This window comes from Copadichromis virginalis, linkage group LG12, assembly GCF_057382275.1.
Source record: "Copadichromis virginalis isolate Kocher_CV1m ecotype Utaka linkage group LG12, C_Virginalis_male_GT1.1, whole genome shotgun sequence".
Taxonomy (NCBI): domain Eukaryota; kingdom Metazoa; phylum Chordata; class Actinopteri; order Cichliformes; family Cichlidae; genus Copadichromis; species Copadichromis virginalis.
In genome coordinates this window covers 35,434,054-35,451,992 of record NC_140629.1, presented here as the reverse complement: position 1 = coordinate 35,451,992, position 17,939 = coordinate 35,434,054, and the positions used below count along the sequence as shown (strand labels likewise).

The following is a 17,939-nucleotide window of genomic DNA, read 5'->3' as shown; positions in this document are numbered from 1 at the left end:
TCATCCAGGTAAGGAAAATCCCAGAAAGTTGATTCTGTTCTTCTGCCCATAGCTTTTTCAGTGGGAGTGTCCCAGTTAAACATCCAGATGAACAGAATCAACTTTCTGGGAATTAGTTTGGTATGTTTTGTTTCTTTTTGTGCAACATTTCTCATCTGCATTTCTCCAGCATCTGAGTTGATTTGTCTATTGATATTAGTCATGGTTAATTAGTTTGCTTAAAACTTAAGCTGGGGGAAAAACTGACCAAGTACAGTTATAAAATGAAACCGCACAGAATGTGTACACTACACTATATGGTTCTACTTATTGTAATTTGCCAGTTACAAATATTTATCCAAAATACTGACATGACATAAATTATTAATTTTATCAATTTCAGTAGAATTCTCAGTGCAGAGGCTGATATTGTAATAAAATATGTTTTATTTGACCTGCTTTATTACCTAGGCTTGGTCTACTCACGCCAATACCATCTCCATTTTAATTTGTCTACCACCAGTTGGCAGCAAAGTCCTAATATTACAGGACTCAGTAGGAATGGTAATAATTGATGTGGCAGAATTGGTTTATTCACAAGAATCACTGCCCATAAAAACAGAAGTGGGGTCAACGGGAAAGAGTGCATAACAATGTTGGGAGCTATAGTAAGATAAAAGTTAGTGTTCCTAACACAGTGAATATAAAATGTGCTTGATTTTAAGTTTAAGTTTATTCCCATAAAATGTGAATGCAAAGTAAAAAAAACAAAAACAAAAACTAAGGTTAATTTCCTTTATAGAATCTTGATATAGTTTGTTACTTCTTTAATTTGTGCAGTGTGAAAAAATATCCAGCACTTACCCCCGACAACCTAAAGCTAAATAAAAGCTTTATAATAGGTGGTTACACCCATTAAAAAGTCCTTCTACAAGCAAGTGTTGCCACGTGGCAGCTATAACTGTAATTTTAATGACCACTGGGACATAGATTTACACCACAACTTCAGAATACCAAGAATGCTACATATCTCATTTTTGCTATTAAGGATTTCGATAAAATTATATTCTCAAACTTTTTTGTGTGATGCGTCACTCTTTTTTCTATGAGTCTATGAGCTTTATTGGCTCAATTGCCCACTTTGTGTTATAATGGCAAACTGCTTGTAAAGCATCACGTGGTTTTGACATCTAAATGGTAATTTTTAAAGTCAAGGCATTCAGAACATATGGTGGACTGTTTGTGGGTGTTGCACTGATGTGCATAAAGGAATGTGATAAGACTGAGTTTCATTTTTACGATTTGTCTGCTGGTCTGACAACTCACAGAGATGAAAGACAAATGTTTAGTGATCTGATAATATTACTTATCTAGTAGCAAAAGGATAACTTTGTTCAGTGCTGGCATTAAATAAGAGATAGGACATAGTGACTCACAAGGAAGTAGTCAACACATTCATTATACATTTTATCTGAAGGCTAATACCTGAAAGACTCAGCTGAGATATTCAGGATATTAGTGATAGGATATTAGTCCTGGGTGATTAAAGGAAGAAAAGAGTACTTCACAAGTTTAAAAGCATGAACACACTAAAAATAAAACCATTGGTAAAACAATTTAATGGACATTCGAGTTACATGGTTATATATTGTCCTAACAAATATCGCAAGTAAGTAGTCGAGTGGTTACATGTTTGCAAAAACATCAATTGCAACAAAATGTAAGCTCAAATGAATTCATTTATAATTATTTTTGTTGACTGACTGCATGATAATATCACAATGTCACTCACAGGACATCAGTAATGAGCAATATGTCAGTAATGTTGTTTCTCAGTCAACCATAGCCATTTCATTGCTGTAATAGCTGAACAGAGCACTCCTTTCAAACTCTCCTAATAAAGGTTTTTTCAGGTGACCTGTTTTCAGTTTGGGTTTTTAGTTCCAGTGTTGAACTTTGACAATAACATTTTCATCTTGTGAACCTTTTAATTACTGTACCAGCTGCAACAAGTCCTAAGTAGGCCTGTAACTTCAAACACTGCTCATATACTCAGATGTTCTCCAATCCACGTCCAATAAACAAGAGTGGTATAAAATATCATAAATGAATTTGGGTCAATTCGTATAATCCAAAAGTTTTTGAACACTCTCAACAACATGACATAAAAGAAAAATGGAACTGAAGAGGAAACACTATTAAGACAAAAGTACTGGGCCACCTAAATATTATACCTACATACCAACTGCTGTTAATTTCACAAGATTACTTTATGTGATCTGCTACTTTGTGGCTGAGTTACTGTAGTTGCTTCCACTTTACCATTTATAATACCACTTATAACTGATTGTGGGATATCTAGGAGGGCATACATTTTACATAAACTAAATTGTTGATGTCTTTAGAACAACCCTATTCCTTAACCCTAGACTACTTTTCAACAATGTTTGTGAAGACTGCTTGATGCTTGAAGTGCTTAATTCCATACACGCATGGCAACATAATGAAAACCACCTAAATTCAAAGATTAAATGATATGACACCAATGCTTTTAATATTATAGTGTATATTACACCCATAAATCCAAGTAATATAATGTGCATTAACTGTAAATTACTTTTGGCCGTTTATTTATTATTTAATACAAAATAATTTTAGCAGGACTTTCCAACTCATATGGGTCAAATTATATTTAACTAGGAAACAGCTGTGGTAGTAAAAGTATGAACTAAATCAAACGATGATACACATAGATTTACAAAGTATCATTTAGTTAAAAGAATGGTTCGCTGAATTAAATGGCAGAGCTGTATCAATTTAGAAACCAAAACCAGTTCAAATTTCTGTAGTATCTTATCACAGTTAAATCATGGCACCCAGATGGGGGTGGGATGCCAGGTTAAAGCATGTTTTTATAATGATACTGTAGCTGGTTCTGAGGTCTGGCTCTGTGTGTGTTTGGCTGCAAACTGGATACTTCTGAAGCACTGGTGGAGAAGAGGTCACCGCAGATTATTTTGTAGACCCTCTGCAGTTCCTGCTGAACGGGGAGTGAAGCCCGTTCTCTCACAGACTGACCGACTGATTCAGCTTTGCTTTACATTCATCAGGTTTTGTATCAATTCAGTTCATCCGACAGTAAAACCATCTATATGAATGTGTTCTATTCTAGTGTTCTGAGGCAAATTTGACCTTCACAAGTATTTGCTCCCTAAAATCCTAAAAGTTTATCGATTTTCTGTAAATATAAACCAAATTAAATGGTTGCTGTTTTGACACACTAGTGTAGATTCAGTTGAAAACACAAAAAATACAGGACATTAACCACATTTGAGATGTTTTAGAAAAAGAACATTTTTAGAACACCTTTCTTAGAACTCTTTTGATCTTACAGCGTGCATGGTATTTTACCGATGGACCAAAATCTACAGATTTCAGTTTTCTTCCCTTCAGTTAGACAAGTTAAGCCCCTTTTTTTTGGCCCATGGTTTGCTCATTGCCCTGGGTAGCAAGTGAAGCACTCGCAATAATATTTTAGTAAACATTTGAGCATTTGCTAGCTGTAAGCCAGAGTGGCGACGTGACTCGAGCTGACACTCATCAAACAGGAAACAGTCATCAGTGATTGGAGTCTTAGATAAGACCTTTACATGTCCTGTATGTTTTAGTTTATCAAGACTCACTCGGTGGATGGAGCCTTTATGATAGATTTCAACTGAAAGAAAAAAATTCTTTATGCTAAGATGCAACCGAGCATAAACAATGCAGAGAATGCTCTAACTCTATCAGATAGAGCCTTTACATTGCTGTCATACTTGTACAGGGCAACACCTCCCAATTCTGTTAATAAAAGGTACTTTCGAGTGACCTGATTCAGTTTGGATCTGCAAAGGAACATTTAAAACCGCTGAGGACGATCAGCAGTTTCACCCGGTAAGTACATTCACAAAGAGTAAAGGCAATGAATATAAAAACCTATAACTGCATCTGTTCTCGGTTTTGTAGGTCATGGTAGACTCAAGTCCTTAATAAAATCTGTAATTGTGCTACAAAAAGAGTGTGGTCTTAAATAGATTAGTCACAACTGTGTATATTAATTAAGTGTATGACAGCAATGCAGGTAAGTTAAAGTACCGCATTTTGTATATATTCATATTATACTTTGGGGTGAATGTTCTACAACATGATACGAGCAATACCAGACATGTCAGTTTTTAAATCCTACGTACAAAGAAGCTGACTTTAATTCTCCAAGCTGAATTTACATATAAGGTTCACCAGTATGAATAAATAATTTAGACTTACTTTATTTATTTTCATAATTCAACTTTAGTTGGAAGCCTTTTGATACTAAACTGTTCTGATGATTGTTTGCATTTTTTAAACATCCATTTTTTTTTATACAACTGCCAGTTCTGCCTTATAATATTATTGCACTCACTGACAGACCTTTACCACACCACTATACTGCACTATACTACATATACAACACATTCTCAGGTCTTGTCAAAACTTTTTGACTTCTCATAACCATAGGGAAAACAATGTAATGACACTGCAATTATTAAATAAAACATATATTTTGTACTCCAGTACCTGAGCCATTATTATCAGATCTGATAAGGAGAATATTTGTAGCCATGCTATCCACAGGCTGATCCTATAGTGGCAATGATATTGCACTTATTCTACCTCCTCCTGTGGCATCATATCCACCACATGATAGAGCCCTCTGGAGTTTTAAGGTTTCTTCTAAAGTTCCATGTATTCAGATTCTTTTTGTCTGATGGTTTATTATTAGATGACAACTTTCTCTTCCTTTTTCTTTCATCCAACAGACACCAACCAATTTCTCATATTTCTATCACAGTGGCACTATGGCATCACAACCTCTTTCATCACGCGGTGAGTCTGGCGAGATGTATCAGAACATAACACAGATAGCAAGACAGAAAGAATGCAAGTATCTGAGCATGACGAGGACAGCTAAAATCCAGGTTAAGCCCAGTGCTAGGCAAAAGTCACAAGAAAATAAGGATGTGTTAGGGAGGATAAAGGTGACAAAGAAAATTATTAACAAAACCAGAAGCCACGTTTACTCCCGTTAACACACTTAGAATGACAGTTAGAAACACTAGTTATGTTGGGAGTAGGGACAGTTATGACTTTACCCAAACCCAGGGCTGGACTGGTAATCTTGCATACGCATAAGTTTCGTCAGGAAGAAGTGGCGGAGAGGTGGAGCTGGAAAACAAAATGAAAACAATAAAAAGAAACTAAAAATTGGTGCAGCTAATTGTAGTACTAGCAAGAACTAGTAACAAAGCTTTATGGAGAAGTGAGGAAGAAATCAAGGAATGTGAAATTCACAGGGTAAGACAACGATGAAGGGACATAATGGGATTAAAAAATGCTAGGACCAATTTTCTGACCCAGTCCAACCCTGACAAAAACACATGAACATCCGAATCTAGAAACAATAAACTTTAAAGCTGTTTGACACTTATCCCGAACATGTTACACGTTTCTAATTTACAAACTAAAGGACAATTACTACAGCTATAAAAAGCATTGACTCTCCCCAAATTTCTTAAATGTGCCCCCTTGTGCATTAGTGAGACATACAAGCAGCTTTAGCACATTATCATTTGATGCACCAAAATTTTAAAAAGGCTGGTGTTCACACCTTCACAGTGGGGGGAGAAGGATAAGAGAGTTTAAAAAGATTATTTGAACACTTCCCCGTAAAGAGTAGATATTTTTTTACAAATAATAAAAAAAAACATTAAAGTTAAAAAAGAATAAAAGAAATAAAAGATATAAATATGTATGCATGTGCTGGAACACATGTAATAATTTTTTTGTTGATTTACAGCATATGAACTTCGGATTCTGGTTTTTGGAAAGACTCAAAGTAAAAAATCAATTCTAACCAACTTCATCACTGGGAAAAAAGATTTGACTGGGGATCTTCTGCAAAAGGTGTCCCCATCCACTACAGTCACTCAAGGACAGTATAGGAAAACACGCCTAACAATAGTGAAAACTTCAGATGTCTTCAGTTTAGCTGGAGAGAAGGTGAAGCATGAAATGAAGAAGTGTGTGGCTCTTTGCCCCCCTGGACCAAATGTTCTCCTCCTGTTGATAAAGCCTTCTGAATTCAGTGAAGAAGACAGACAAAAACTAAAGCTCATCCTAAGATTCTTTGGTCAAGATGCTTTTAAATATGCAATGGTCATTTTGACACATAGTGAGGAGAAAAAAACTTCAGCTGTGGATCGACTCATACAGGACTGTAGACAAAGGCAGCAGAGAATCAACTTTGACAAAAAAGATCTGCCAGAAAAGGATCTTCAAGAACTCATGGAAAAGATGGAGAGCATAGTGAATGAAAACAGAGGAGGCTATCTAAACAGAGGTGAAGAAGCTGACACCACAACAGTCGCTTTTAAACCGCCTCTTAACCTGGTATTGTGTGGGACATATGAAGTTCTGAAGAGTTCAGCAGCCAATGCCATTGTAGGAAAACACCAGTTTGGTAAACCTGCTGACTCCTCAGAATGTGTTAAGAAGGAGACACAGGTGTGTGGACGTTTAGTGTCCCTGGTAGAGATGCCTGCTTTGTATGGAAAATCTCCTGAGGCAATAAAGAGCTGCAAAATGCAATGTGTTTCTCTCTGGAATCCCGAAGGTGTCCATGCCTTTATCCTGGTCCTTCCTGTGGGACCCCTCAGTGACGAAAACAAGCGAGAGTTAGAGATCATCCAGAATGAATTTGGATCTCAGGTCATCGACTTCACCATGATTCTTTTTGCAGTGGAATCAGATCCCACAGATCCAGTTGTTGTCAACTTTGTTAGTGAAAACAGAAACATCCAGGAGCTCTGTCAGAAGTGTGGAGGACGAAACACCATCTTCAACATCAAAGACAAGCAGCAGGTCTCTGAGGTGTTGCACACTGTGGAGAAGATGACAGCTATGGGATCTAAGTGCTTCACAAGACAAATGCTTGTTAAGCCTCGATTGATTAAACTCAAAGGAAACCCTTCACAGAAGACAGAATCCTTTGATAATCCCAACCACAGCCCAGATGCTCTCCGGATAGTGATGATTGGGAAGACTGGCTGTGGGAAGAGTGCAACTGGAAACACCATTTTAGGCCAAAAATGCTTTTATTCTAAAACCTGCATGAAGTCAGTGACAGAGGTTTGCAAAAAAGCAAAAGGAGTGGTCGACGGCCATCCAGTTGCTGTGGTCGACACACCAGGCTTGTACGACACGACTCTGTCCAACCATGAAGTCAAACAGGAGCTTGTGAAATGCATCAGCTTGTTGTCTCCAGGACCTCACGTGTTCTTACTGGTAGTGCAGATTGGTCGATTTACCAAAGAAGAAAAAGACACAGTAGAGCTCATCAAGGAGTTTTTTGGCAAGAAATCAGAAGACTTCATTATTGTTATATTCACCAGAGGAGATGATCTTCAAGATCAAACAATAGAGAGTTACATGGAAGAAGTCAGCGATGACTTTGTTAAAAAACTCATTGACGACTGTGGAGGAAGATACCATGTTTTCAACAACAGAGATCAAAATAATCATTCACAAGTCGCAGAGCTTTTAGACAAAGTACAAACAATGGTGAAGAAAAATGGTGGCAGCTGCTACACTACAGAGATGTTCCAAGAAGCTGAGGCAGCCATACAAAAGGAAATGAAGAGGATCCTAAAAGAGAAAGAAGCAGATATGGAGAAAGAGATGGAAGAACTTCAAAGGAAACGCGATGAAGAAATTCAGGCGAAAAAGAAACAAATTGATCAAGAAAGAGCAGAAAAAGAAGAAGTACTGAAGGAGAAGGAAGAACTGATTAACCAGGAACAAGAGAAGACAAAGAGAGAGGAGGAAAAGAGAGAACAGGAGACCATAGCATCAATAAGATATGAAGAAAAACTCCGAATGCAGTGGGAAGAAAAACTTGAAGCTCTTGAGCAGAAAATAAAATCAGAATGTGAAAAAAATGTACATGCTGACAGAAAGCTGATGGAAAACCGAGAAGAGATGAAATTAGAACGCGAAGCTTGGGAAAAAGAACGCAAAGAATGGTGGGAGAAACGAAATCAAGAAGACAAACAGAGGAAAGAGGAGGAACAAGCGCTGCTTATAAAGCTCAAAGAAGAATATGATGAGGAAAAAAATGAATATGAAAGCAAAATAAAAGAACAAGATAGACTCAGGAGAGAACAAGAGGAGAGAGACTGGAAATTAGCGCAGGATATCTATGAGGCAAAAGTCAAGGAAATGAAGAAGAAAATTGCAGAAGAAGCCAGAAAGCAAGCAGAAGAATTCAATGAGTTCAGACAGAAATATTCAGTAGATTTTGCAGCGTTGAGAGCAAAGCATGACAGTGAAATGGAAGACATGAAGCAAAAACAACAAAAAAGCAATGCCATCATACTTAAACATCTGCTCATGAAGAGAGAATACAAGAGAGACTTTGACAGACTGAAGAAAAAACAGGAACAAGAAATGGATGAGCTGAATTACAATCTTTCTATAGGAAATGAGGGCGAGCCAATTGAAGAAGATATCAACCAACTACAGCTAGAACATGATAAACAAATCAATGACTGGATAGAAGAATATGTACAGAAAGCTGACGGAGATAAGTCTTGCAGCATTTTATGAAACGGGCTCTTTTACCTGAATGTCAGTTTGATTTAACTTTGATAGCTTTTGGTTTTAAAGGTTTTAATAAACAAATACTTTTGTTATAGCTGTATGATAGATGTAGATGTAGTTCCATATAACATAATATACTCAAATTATTACAAATTGATTAATATGTTCTAAAATCACTGTCAATCTTTCTTCTTTTTTTTAACTGCAGAAAATGTTGCCTGCTAAGTAAAAACATGAATGAATGTAAACTAATCATATAAATCATTTAGGTAAAGATCTCGTTTAATTTGCATCATGCCATTTTTACTGCAGGAAGTAATGCATATTTTTCCATTTAAAAACAATGACTGGTGTCAATAATCTCACGAAAAGCACAAAATGTCTTTGGCTCAGATGTGTTTGTTATTTACAGAAAACACTTTATTGCAGTATATAACCATTTTTTGGCACAGCATGTCTCTTTTTTCAGAATGATAAAAATGTTTCAATTCCTGATTGTTTTTTGTTTTTATAAAATACTTATTGCATCTGATAAGTAGTCTGTGTAGAGATATATTAAAATGTAAGCTTCATATTTTGGACAAAAACCAGTTGATGTTCTTATCGTTAATTTTGATGATCACTTTACGGGACAATGAATAAGTACTACTGTTGAGAAATATCACAGTAAACTTTAAATAAAAGCAAACATTAGCTGAAGACTCTTTACGGATATTGATTGATTGGAAAAAAGACCGTAAACTGTTCACTTTAAAGTGAAGGAAATGTAACAAAGTACAGGCAACCTAAGCATGGAACCACACTTCATAGTGAAATTCAAACCATATTTGTTGAAAAGCTTGATTTAATTTGTTTCTTCAATTTTGAATCTTTGAAATAAGGGAATATGTCCTGCCTTTATTCAAAAGGTCCTTTCATATTTAAACCCAGTTTCAGAAAATTTATTTCACAGAGTTTATAGGGTAGACATCATCTTTTAGACCTTAACAAATAATCTACACACCTGACAGTTACGCCACATTCTTTAAACGTACATGTACATAGGAAGAACAGTGACAGTTCTCAATTATAATAATGTGAGTGTTTGAGGTGGAAACACCACTGTTGGAATAACACAGCTTGTACTAATGCTGTGAGCTCTTTAGGACAAGAAATTATTTTAAAAAACTTGTAAAGGTAGACTCCATGGTTTGCTGCTTGTGGCAATCATGCAGAAAAAAATAACCGAATTCAAAAATTAAGAACTGTAGTCCATTGATTTTGTCCCTAAAGCATATACAGGTTTTGATTCTGTGGTTATGACTCAGCAGTTTTTACTCATTCACACAAACCGCTTTTTCTATGTAAGTCTATTAACCGCATCTTAATTTAAACCCACTGTCAGTTTTTTTGATAATGGACCAAAATCCACACATTTCTGTTTTTTCAACTAGTTAAGGCAATGTGCCCTTTGCCACCATTTGCTCCTTGCCCTGCATAGCAAGTGATATCCTTGCCATCACATCTTGTGAACATTTTCTACATGTAGATCAGGATGATTAGCTCAACTTGATATTTATCACTGACAATGATTAGATCTTTGGGTGTCCTGTACGTGCCTGGTTAATCAAAGTGGAAAAACATCCCAATAATAACAAAACAACTAATGCAGATTCTCGCTTAGATTAGACATAAAACCACCTGAGACTTGTACGACCTTTTTCTGTTGTTGAAGGTTCAGACAATGCATGGAGCTTGCACAGATGCAACAGAGCATAAAGAATCCAGGGAATGCTCAGTGTTTGGTCATTTATCAGTAACTGTATCAGACATCACCTTTACTCTGTTGTCATACTTGTACAAGGCAACACCTTGATATTCTGATAATGGAAGGTGGTTACAAGTAACCTGATTCAGTTTGGAACTGCCAAGGGAGATTTAACAGCACTGAGTAAAACGTCAGAGTGTCACCTGGTGAGTACAATCACTGAAAATAGTCAAAGGAGCTTGCAAAGAAAAGCGTCTGGACTTCTGTTGCTTGAAGACGTTTCACCTCTCATCCGAGAAGTTTCTTCAGTTATAAGGTCAAATGGTGGGGAGTCCCAGATTTAAACCTAGTGGGTCAAATAAAGTGTAAAGTAAAGTTATTGGCTCTTTTAAGGGGACTTCACGGTTCAAATCAACTCGTTGGAAAGGATAATATTTTTGCCGTTTCTGTGCAGTGCACATTGAGGAGAATAGAAACCTTAACATTGACGTTTACCGGAAGCCCCCACATATAGACCAATACCTACTCTTTGACTTCCACCCTTTGTAACACAAACTTGGAGTAATCAGGATTAGGGATGGGTATCGAAAACCGGTTCTTGTTGTTGTTCCCTTTGTTTCAATTCCTTGGAATTGTTTGCCATTTTTGCAAACGATTCCCTTATCGATTCCAGTCGCCCCGAATGACGTCACCACGTTGCGGAGCGTCATTTACCTGGCAGGAAACATGGCGTCTAATGCTCAAAAGTTTGGTTATACTTTACGAGAACAGATGACAACAGAGCAACTTGCAATACTTGCAAAGTAGATATTTCATTTAAGGGAGGAAACACTACGAATATGCAAAAGCATTTGCTCACAAAACACGCGATGCCCTTAAATGAATGTCGTGTTTTGAATTCTGTTCCGGACTCGTGAATCTCAACCCAGCAGCAGCGGTAACGTTTGCACGTCCTCTCCCGTTAATGCGGCAGGTAAATAATCCACTAACAGTGCATATTATGTTAGCGCGATCTGCCTTATTACAAAACCTGCCATTACTGTGCATTTAGGTGACCATGATGAGAGAGACAGACAGAGTCTCGCTGGCTCAGATGCTGGCAGTTCTCGCTGCAGTCTACCGGTAGCGTCTCCATTCAGGCCAGGATAGACGAATGTCACCGAGCAGTGACTAAGTTTGTGGTCAAAGGCTTGAACCCATTTGCCACAGCAGATGCCCCGATTTTCAGTAAGTGAATGCGTTTAATTGTAGGCAGGGACATTACTGGATATTCTTGTGTAATTGCTACAGAATAATTTATGTCATACTTTGTTATTGCTACAGAAGAATATTTATTTTATTATTTTACATTTACAACTTTTTTTTCCTGGGACCCTGTGACACCCCATCGAAGAGCCATAGGCTGTGGATCTGTTGAGATCTCACTGTTGGGTTTGTAAGGCCATGTTACTCCTAAATTTCTATCTTGTTCAAAGAGAAGATATAAAGCAAAGTTCTAAGCTACTCGACCTTACGGTGTGTTCACACCGAACGCGATGGACGCGAATAGAGCGTCAGGTTTACATGTAAAGTCAATGGAAAGGCGCGATGACGCGCGATTGCGGGTCCCGCGAAAATTCGGAAGCAGATTTGCGTCGCGAAAACGCCAAAACGCGTGAAACGCGCGTCAGTGTAGCGCGTCTGGCGCGTTTGACGCGCGAATAAAACCACGCGCGTGAGTTTTTGTGTTGCATTTTGTGCATACGCGCGTTTCGCGTCTACCGCTCGAGTTGGAAAAATCTGAACTCCAGCGTCAAATCGCGCCGCGACAACCAATCAGGAGCCTGGTGACGTGGCTGTTACCTAGGTCAAAGGGGCAGATCCAGCCAAAGCCTTTCATACTTCAATGGAGGGGAAGGCTAATCAATGCGGTAGCAAACAACTCGGAGCTGTACAACACCAGCTGCTTTCAGTACCGAGACAGGAATAAAAAGGACCGAGCTTGGAGGAAGATGTGTAAAGAGATCGGGCAACCTGGTAAGTTCATTCATTTCTCTTTTGAAAGTTTTCACTGACCCGGGGAAGCAGCACAAAAGCTAGCAAGCCACCGCTATTTTCCCACTGACGTACAAATACCGTTCTGCTTTTATGCATGTTGTCATTTAGGAATATATTTTATTGTTTATTAATAAACAGCACACAGTGGTCCCGCTGTTCATCCGTCACTGCTTTGCTTTTTCGCTGATTTTTTATTGCACAGTACAGCATTGCATTCTGCAGCCTGATTGACAAATCTGCTCCGTGTCGTCTCCTGCGCTTGCCAAATTTATCACGTTTGGTTTTGATAACCATCGCGTCCAATAGAAAAAACAGCACAAAAACACCCATAACTATGAGCCTCATTCGGAAATAGACACCTGCACCGCGAGGGGAAAAAGGCGCACGAAAGTGGCGGGCAGATGAAGACAAACCGCGGCATAATAATACTTTTACGTTTTGCAATCTACAAAGGTTTGCACTTTGAGAATCAATTGTGAGAACTGTGACCAGGGGCTAGTTATTCTGAGAACCCCTGCAATAAATGAGGGACCACTGTCTACTCTACGATTATTATATCCAACCTGTTAACATTTAATACTGTATTGATAGAACCAACTGATTCTGCAGCAGAGCATCCCCAGTCCCTGAGCTCCTGCTGCTGAACCCACAGATATGTACAGCAAGCACGGATACCTTTTTAGTCGGTGGGATTCCCTTGTGATCACCTTTACTAAATATCTACAACCAATCTGATTATATCCTGTTATTGTTTTTTTTTTTTTCAATGTTGAAATTAAAATCTAGTAGCAGCCTTCTCATTTCTTTGTGATTTGTGCTGTTTTACAGGCCCACAGAGGAGGACGGCTCCGAGGCAGATGAGGGACGGGTCCCAGGACGGTCCATCGGCGGTGGAGCTGGCCATCCTGGAGTCCCTGAAGAGGCCACACCAGTCTCCAATGGAGCAGTTCCTCCTCAGCCTTGTTCCTGCTCTGGAGAGCAGCTGGTCCTTTTTATTCCTGTCTCTCTGTAAATTCTTATATTTTATATATTTATGTTTAATGTTTTTCTGTTTGAGACTTTTAATATTATTTCAAATAAATGTTTATAATGACTAATGTCTCAGTTCTACTACACAGCAAATGTTGGCACACGACTTGACACATGTAGAATTTATTTCATATTATACTAATGACAAAATATACTGATACAGTGGGATGCAGAAGTTTGGGCAACCTTGTTAATAGACATTATTTTCCTGTATAAATTGTTGGTTGTTACAATAAAAAATGTCAGTTAAATATCATACAGGAGACACACAGTGATATTTGAGAAGTGAAAAGAAGTTTACTGGATTTACAGAAAGTGTGCAATAATTGTTTAAACAAAATCAAGCAGGTGCATCAATTTGGGCACCACAAAAAAGAAATGAAATGAATATTTAGTGTATATCAATGTGTGTGTCTCCTATATGATATATGGGGTGCCTTTGTCTGGATGTGCTTCCCATCCAGAGCTGCACAGCACAGAGGAAAGTTCCAGCGCTCCTGGAATCCCTCTGTGATGGACCGCCAGTCTCCAGGTGAAGGCACAGCCATGAAGTCGTCCACTAGACAGTCCCAGATGGATGTCGCTGCCTTGGGGGTGATCTGGCTCACCGTGGACACACCGACTCTGAAACTGAACGCGATGGTCCTGAAGGAGTCCCCGGTGACAAGGAACCTGGACAAAATTGTTCAAAATCAGTATTATGTGTACTGCAGTTACAAAATACATCATTCAAATTCCAAAATACTTTTGTGATGTCAGATTTAAATCACAAAACATGAATCTTACATAAAACCTTTTGTAATTATAAGGATAATTACAAAATGTATATTAGATAATATCTAAAACAGTTGTGTTTTGTTTTAACTTTAACATATCATAATTTGATTGGTAGCAACTTTCACAACTACAGTGAGCCAATCACTCATAATTCCTAAACATGTCAATCAGGTAGGAATGAAGTAAGACATTAATAGAAATAAAGAGTTGTGTGTTGACATGTAGCCCTTTCCTTGCTTAAATCATTAATATTTTTGAAAAATTAATCTGTGATAAGACAGCTTATCAAGATAGAACCATGTAACTAGAGATGAACCAAACTGTTCACAGTTTTATCCAACTCTGTTTTAATAAAGGCTGTGACCCCTGCTATAGAGTCTGACAGCTGCAGGGATTATATACAAATATTCAACTATACCAGAATTAAACCAGGTCTAAATAAAAAGGAGTGAGTATCACTACAAAGGTTAACTCAGTGGTCCTAATGCTACAGTTTGATATCAGCAAACACCGAGCGCATACATTGATAGGACACCACAGCCATGCTATCATGCAAACACTGATAACAGCATAAATCGAATTAAATCGGGACTTGATGAGACCTTCTGAGTATCACTAGAAATATTATAAAGAGTCGTCTCTGTACCACAGTTTGCTTTCAGTAAACACCGACAGCATTCACTGTTAGCATAGCACATCCATGTTAGCAGTGTATAACTGGATGGATTAGCATATTAGCACAGATATCAATAAAGGACTACCGTATTAAATAGTTTTACTAACCTCAGGCAGAAGGACAGGCGCTCTGCAGGTGGGATTGAGCGTCTGTAGTTGGTGTCTAGGCGGGCAATGCTGGGACCGACGAGGGAAAGCAGGTCCTCAAACTGGCCGACGGTGATAGCGCTGGAATCGGCCGTCATCCAGGCGCAGCTCCTGGAGCAAGTGGTGAAACTCACCAAACTGCTCACGCGCCTGGAGGACTTGATGGACCCAGGTACGGCGAGGACGTCTTTTACGCTGCTGCTCTGCTCTCCACAGTAAATAGAGAAGGGAGACTCTCTCTTCAAGCGCTAGCTCGACAGCTGCCATCTTGCAAAGATGGAAACTCCCACATTTCCGGTTCACGCGCGATGGATTTTTCTTGGACACGCGTTGAGACGCGAATGTACACGCGTCAAATTAGGGGCGTTTGGGGCGTTTTATTCGCGTCCATCGCGTTCGGTGTGAACACACCGTTAGTGTTCTCATCCTTCCATCCATCCATTCGCTTCCGCTTATCCTTTTCAGGGTCGCGGGGGGCGCTGTCATAGGGCGAGGGGCGGGGTACACCCTGGACAGGTCGCCAGTCTATCGCAGGGCCAACGCACAGAGACAGACAACCATTCGCACTCACATTCACTCACACATTCACACCTAGTGGCAATTTGGATTATCCAATTAACCTATCCCCACAAGTTGCATGTCTTTGGACGGTGGGAGGAAGCCGGAGTACCCGGAGGGAACCCACGCAAACACGGGGAGAACATGCAAACTCCACACAGAAAGACCCCGGCCTGATGGTGGAATTGAACTCAGGACCTTCTTGCTGTGCGGCAACAGTGCTAACCACCGTGCCACCGTGCTGCCGATAAGAGAATCGATAAAGAATCAATAAAGAATCGAATCGTTAAACAGAATCGAAAATGGAATCGGAATCGTGAAAATCTTATCAATACCCATCCCTAATCAGGATCCCGCAACAGCCACAGGGCAGAAGGATAACACTTTTCACTTTTCAGCCACCATCTTTTCATGGAGACTGTTTAAGTTTAAAACCTAAATGTAGCGCTGTACTCTTGTCAGTATATTTTTGTTATTTTGTGTTTATGATTTGATATAGATGTTTGATGTATAGTTTAAAATGTCATTATAAAACTGATCAATAAGTTATTACATTAGCCCAAACAATACCCCTATGCCATGATGCTTCACTCCATAATGTACATCGGGTAAAATAAGTATTGAACACAACACCAATTTTTTCATAAATATATTTCTAAAGATGCTATTGACATATAAATTCTCACCACATGTTAGTAACCACCCATAAAATCCCCCACATGCAAATAAATCAGACCACAGAATTTTAAGTTATGAAACTAAGTAACAGTTTACTTGGCTGTGTTTGGTGTCATTGTCTTGCTGAAACATGCAATGTTGTTTCATTTTCATCATCCTGGTAAATAGCAACAGATTTTGATCTATTTGATCTATTTGATCAACTTATTTTTTTCCCCTTTTCCACAAATGGGTTTTTGACACATATCTAAATACACTCTAAATCTTTAATATTATATTGCGAACTCATATAAAAAGTCAAAGCTTTGCAATGAAATGAGCTCACTTTAGACAAGCTTTTTAAAAGTAACGCTCTGTGCAGGAGGAGCTTCAACTCCTTGTTTTCTTTTCTGATCTGCATCTTTTTCTTTCTCTTTGACCTTAGGACTACCACAACAATCTTCACCTGGTGAGTTCCTCAAGATGAAAAAACCCAATAAATCTCAGCAAGAAATACTATAAATGCATGTATAACTATGTTATAGTAAAATGTTTAACTAGATCAAACGTGCTAACTGGAAAAGGAATATACATATTTCTAATTTGGGGGGATCAGTGTGTTTAGAGAACTCAGTCTTACAAATGATTGCTTTTTTTTGGTCAGTTGGTTATCTAAGAATATCAATTGTGATTGGTCTATTTCATTAAAATGTTTAGTATATGGAACTTGATTTTCTCAGCCAGAAGTTTTCTTATCTACTCCAATAAAAAAAATTATCGTTTCATTCTTGTTTCTGCAAATGAACTTCACTGTTTAACAATGATAAATATGCTATCTAACTGATAATGAGTGAAATCTTTTTTGGTGACAAATCTGAAATTTTAATAGGCATATACAAGCATATGTAAAGGTAATACGCATATAAAAAGCATATATAAAGATAAATTGAAAGTGCAAGTAAATGCAGAAAATGCCACTGCCACAGTCACATGCTACTCCTTACCACGCACATCTTAACCACCTAGCTTTCATTTCTCTTTTACAAATGAGTTAAAACTTCAAAGACTGTTTAAAAATTAAATATTGCACTGTACTGTTGTCAGTGATATGTCAGTTATTTAATACTTACAATCTGATGTGAATAATGTCATTTATATTTTCAGTTTGTAAAACAAACAAAACTGTCCTGTTGACATAGGTGTGGTCCCAGACTCACTGTGGTTCAACACACAAGATGTTATCATGTGACTGAAAACATAATCTATTCTGTTTTCTTTTAGCAGATGTTTGTATTTTATGAGAGGTTCGAATTGTTTGGTTATTTTATTTCTGTAACTATAAGTAACAAATGGGTTTTTGACACATATCTAAATACACTCTAAATCTTTAATATTATATTGAGAACTCATATAAAAAGTCAAAGCTTTGCAATGAAATGAGCTCACTTTAGACAAGCTTTTTAAAAGTAACGCTCTGTGCAGGAGGAGCTTCAACTCCTTGTTTTCTTTTCTGATCTGCATCTTTTTCTTTCTCTTTGACCTTAGGACTACCACAACAATCTTCACCTGGTGAGTTCCTCAAGATGAAAAAAACCAATAAATCTCAGCAGGAAATACTATAAATGCATGTATAACTATGTTATAGTAAAATGTTTAG

The 17,939-nt window shown here is 38.1% G+C and overlaps 1 protein-coding gene and 1 long non-coding RNA gene across 2 annotated transcripts; both read left to right on the top strand.

Annotated features, from left to right (window-relative positions):
* The first annotated feature begins 3,781 nt into the window (after positions 1 to 3,781).
* LOC146697512 (GTPase IMAP family member 8-like) lies at positions 3,782 to 9,354 on the top strand. The gene is made up of 3 exons (XM_085476294.1): positions 3,782 to 3,912; positions 4,818 to 4,884; positions 5,855 to 9,354. The coding sequence occupies exons 2-3, from the start codon at positions 4,857 to 4,859 to the stop codon at positions 8,659 to 8,661; spliced, it is 2,835 nt and encodes a 944-aa protein (XP_085332420.1). The 5' UTR covers positions 3,782 to 3,912; positions 4,818 to 4,856; the 3' UTR covers positions 8,662 to 9,354.
* Positions 9,355 to 11,916: 2,562 nt separating this feature from the next.
* Positions 11,917 to 13,828, top strand: LOC146697511 (uncharacterized). The gene is made up of 2 exons (XR_014923409.1): positions 11,917 to 12,418; positions 13,268 to 13,828. It is a non-coding gene; the product is annotated as an uncharacterized LOC146697511 (long non-coding RNA).
* Positions 13,829 to 17,939: the final 4,111 nt, after the last annotated feature.

What these genes read in the sequence shown, in the direction of transcription:
- LOC146697512 (XM_085476294.1), top strand. Translation starts at nt 4,857, where the DNA reads ATGGCATCACAACCTCTTTCATCACGCG. An exon ending in ACAACCTCTTTCATCACGCG is followed by an intron (nt 4,885 to 5,854) that starts GTGAGTCTGGCG and finishes GTTGATTTACAG; the next exon opens with CATATGAACTTCGGATTCTG.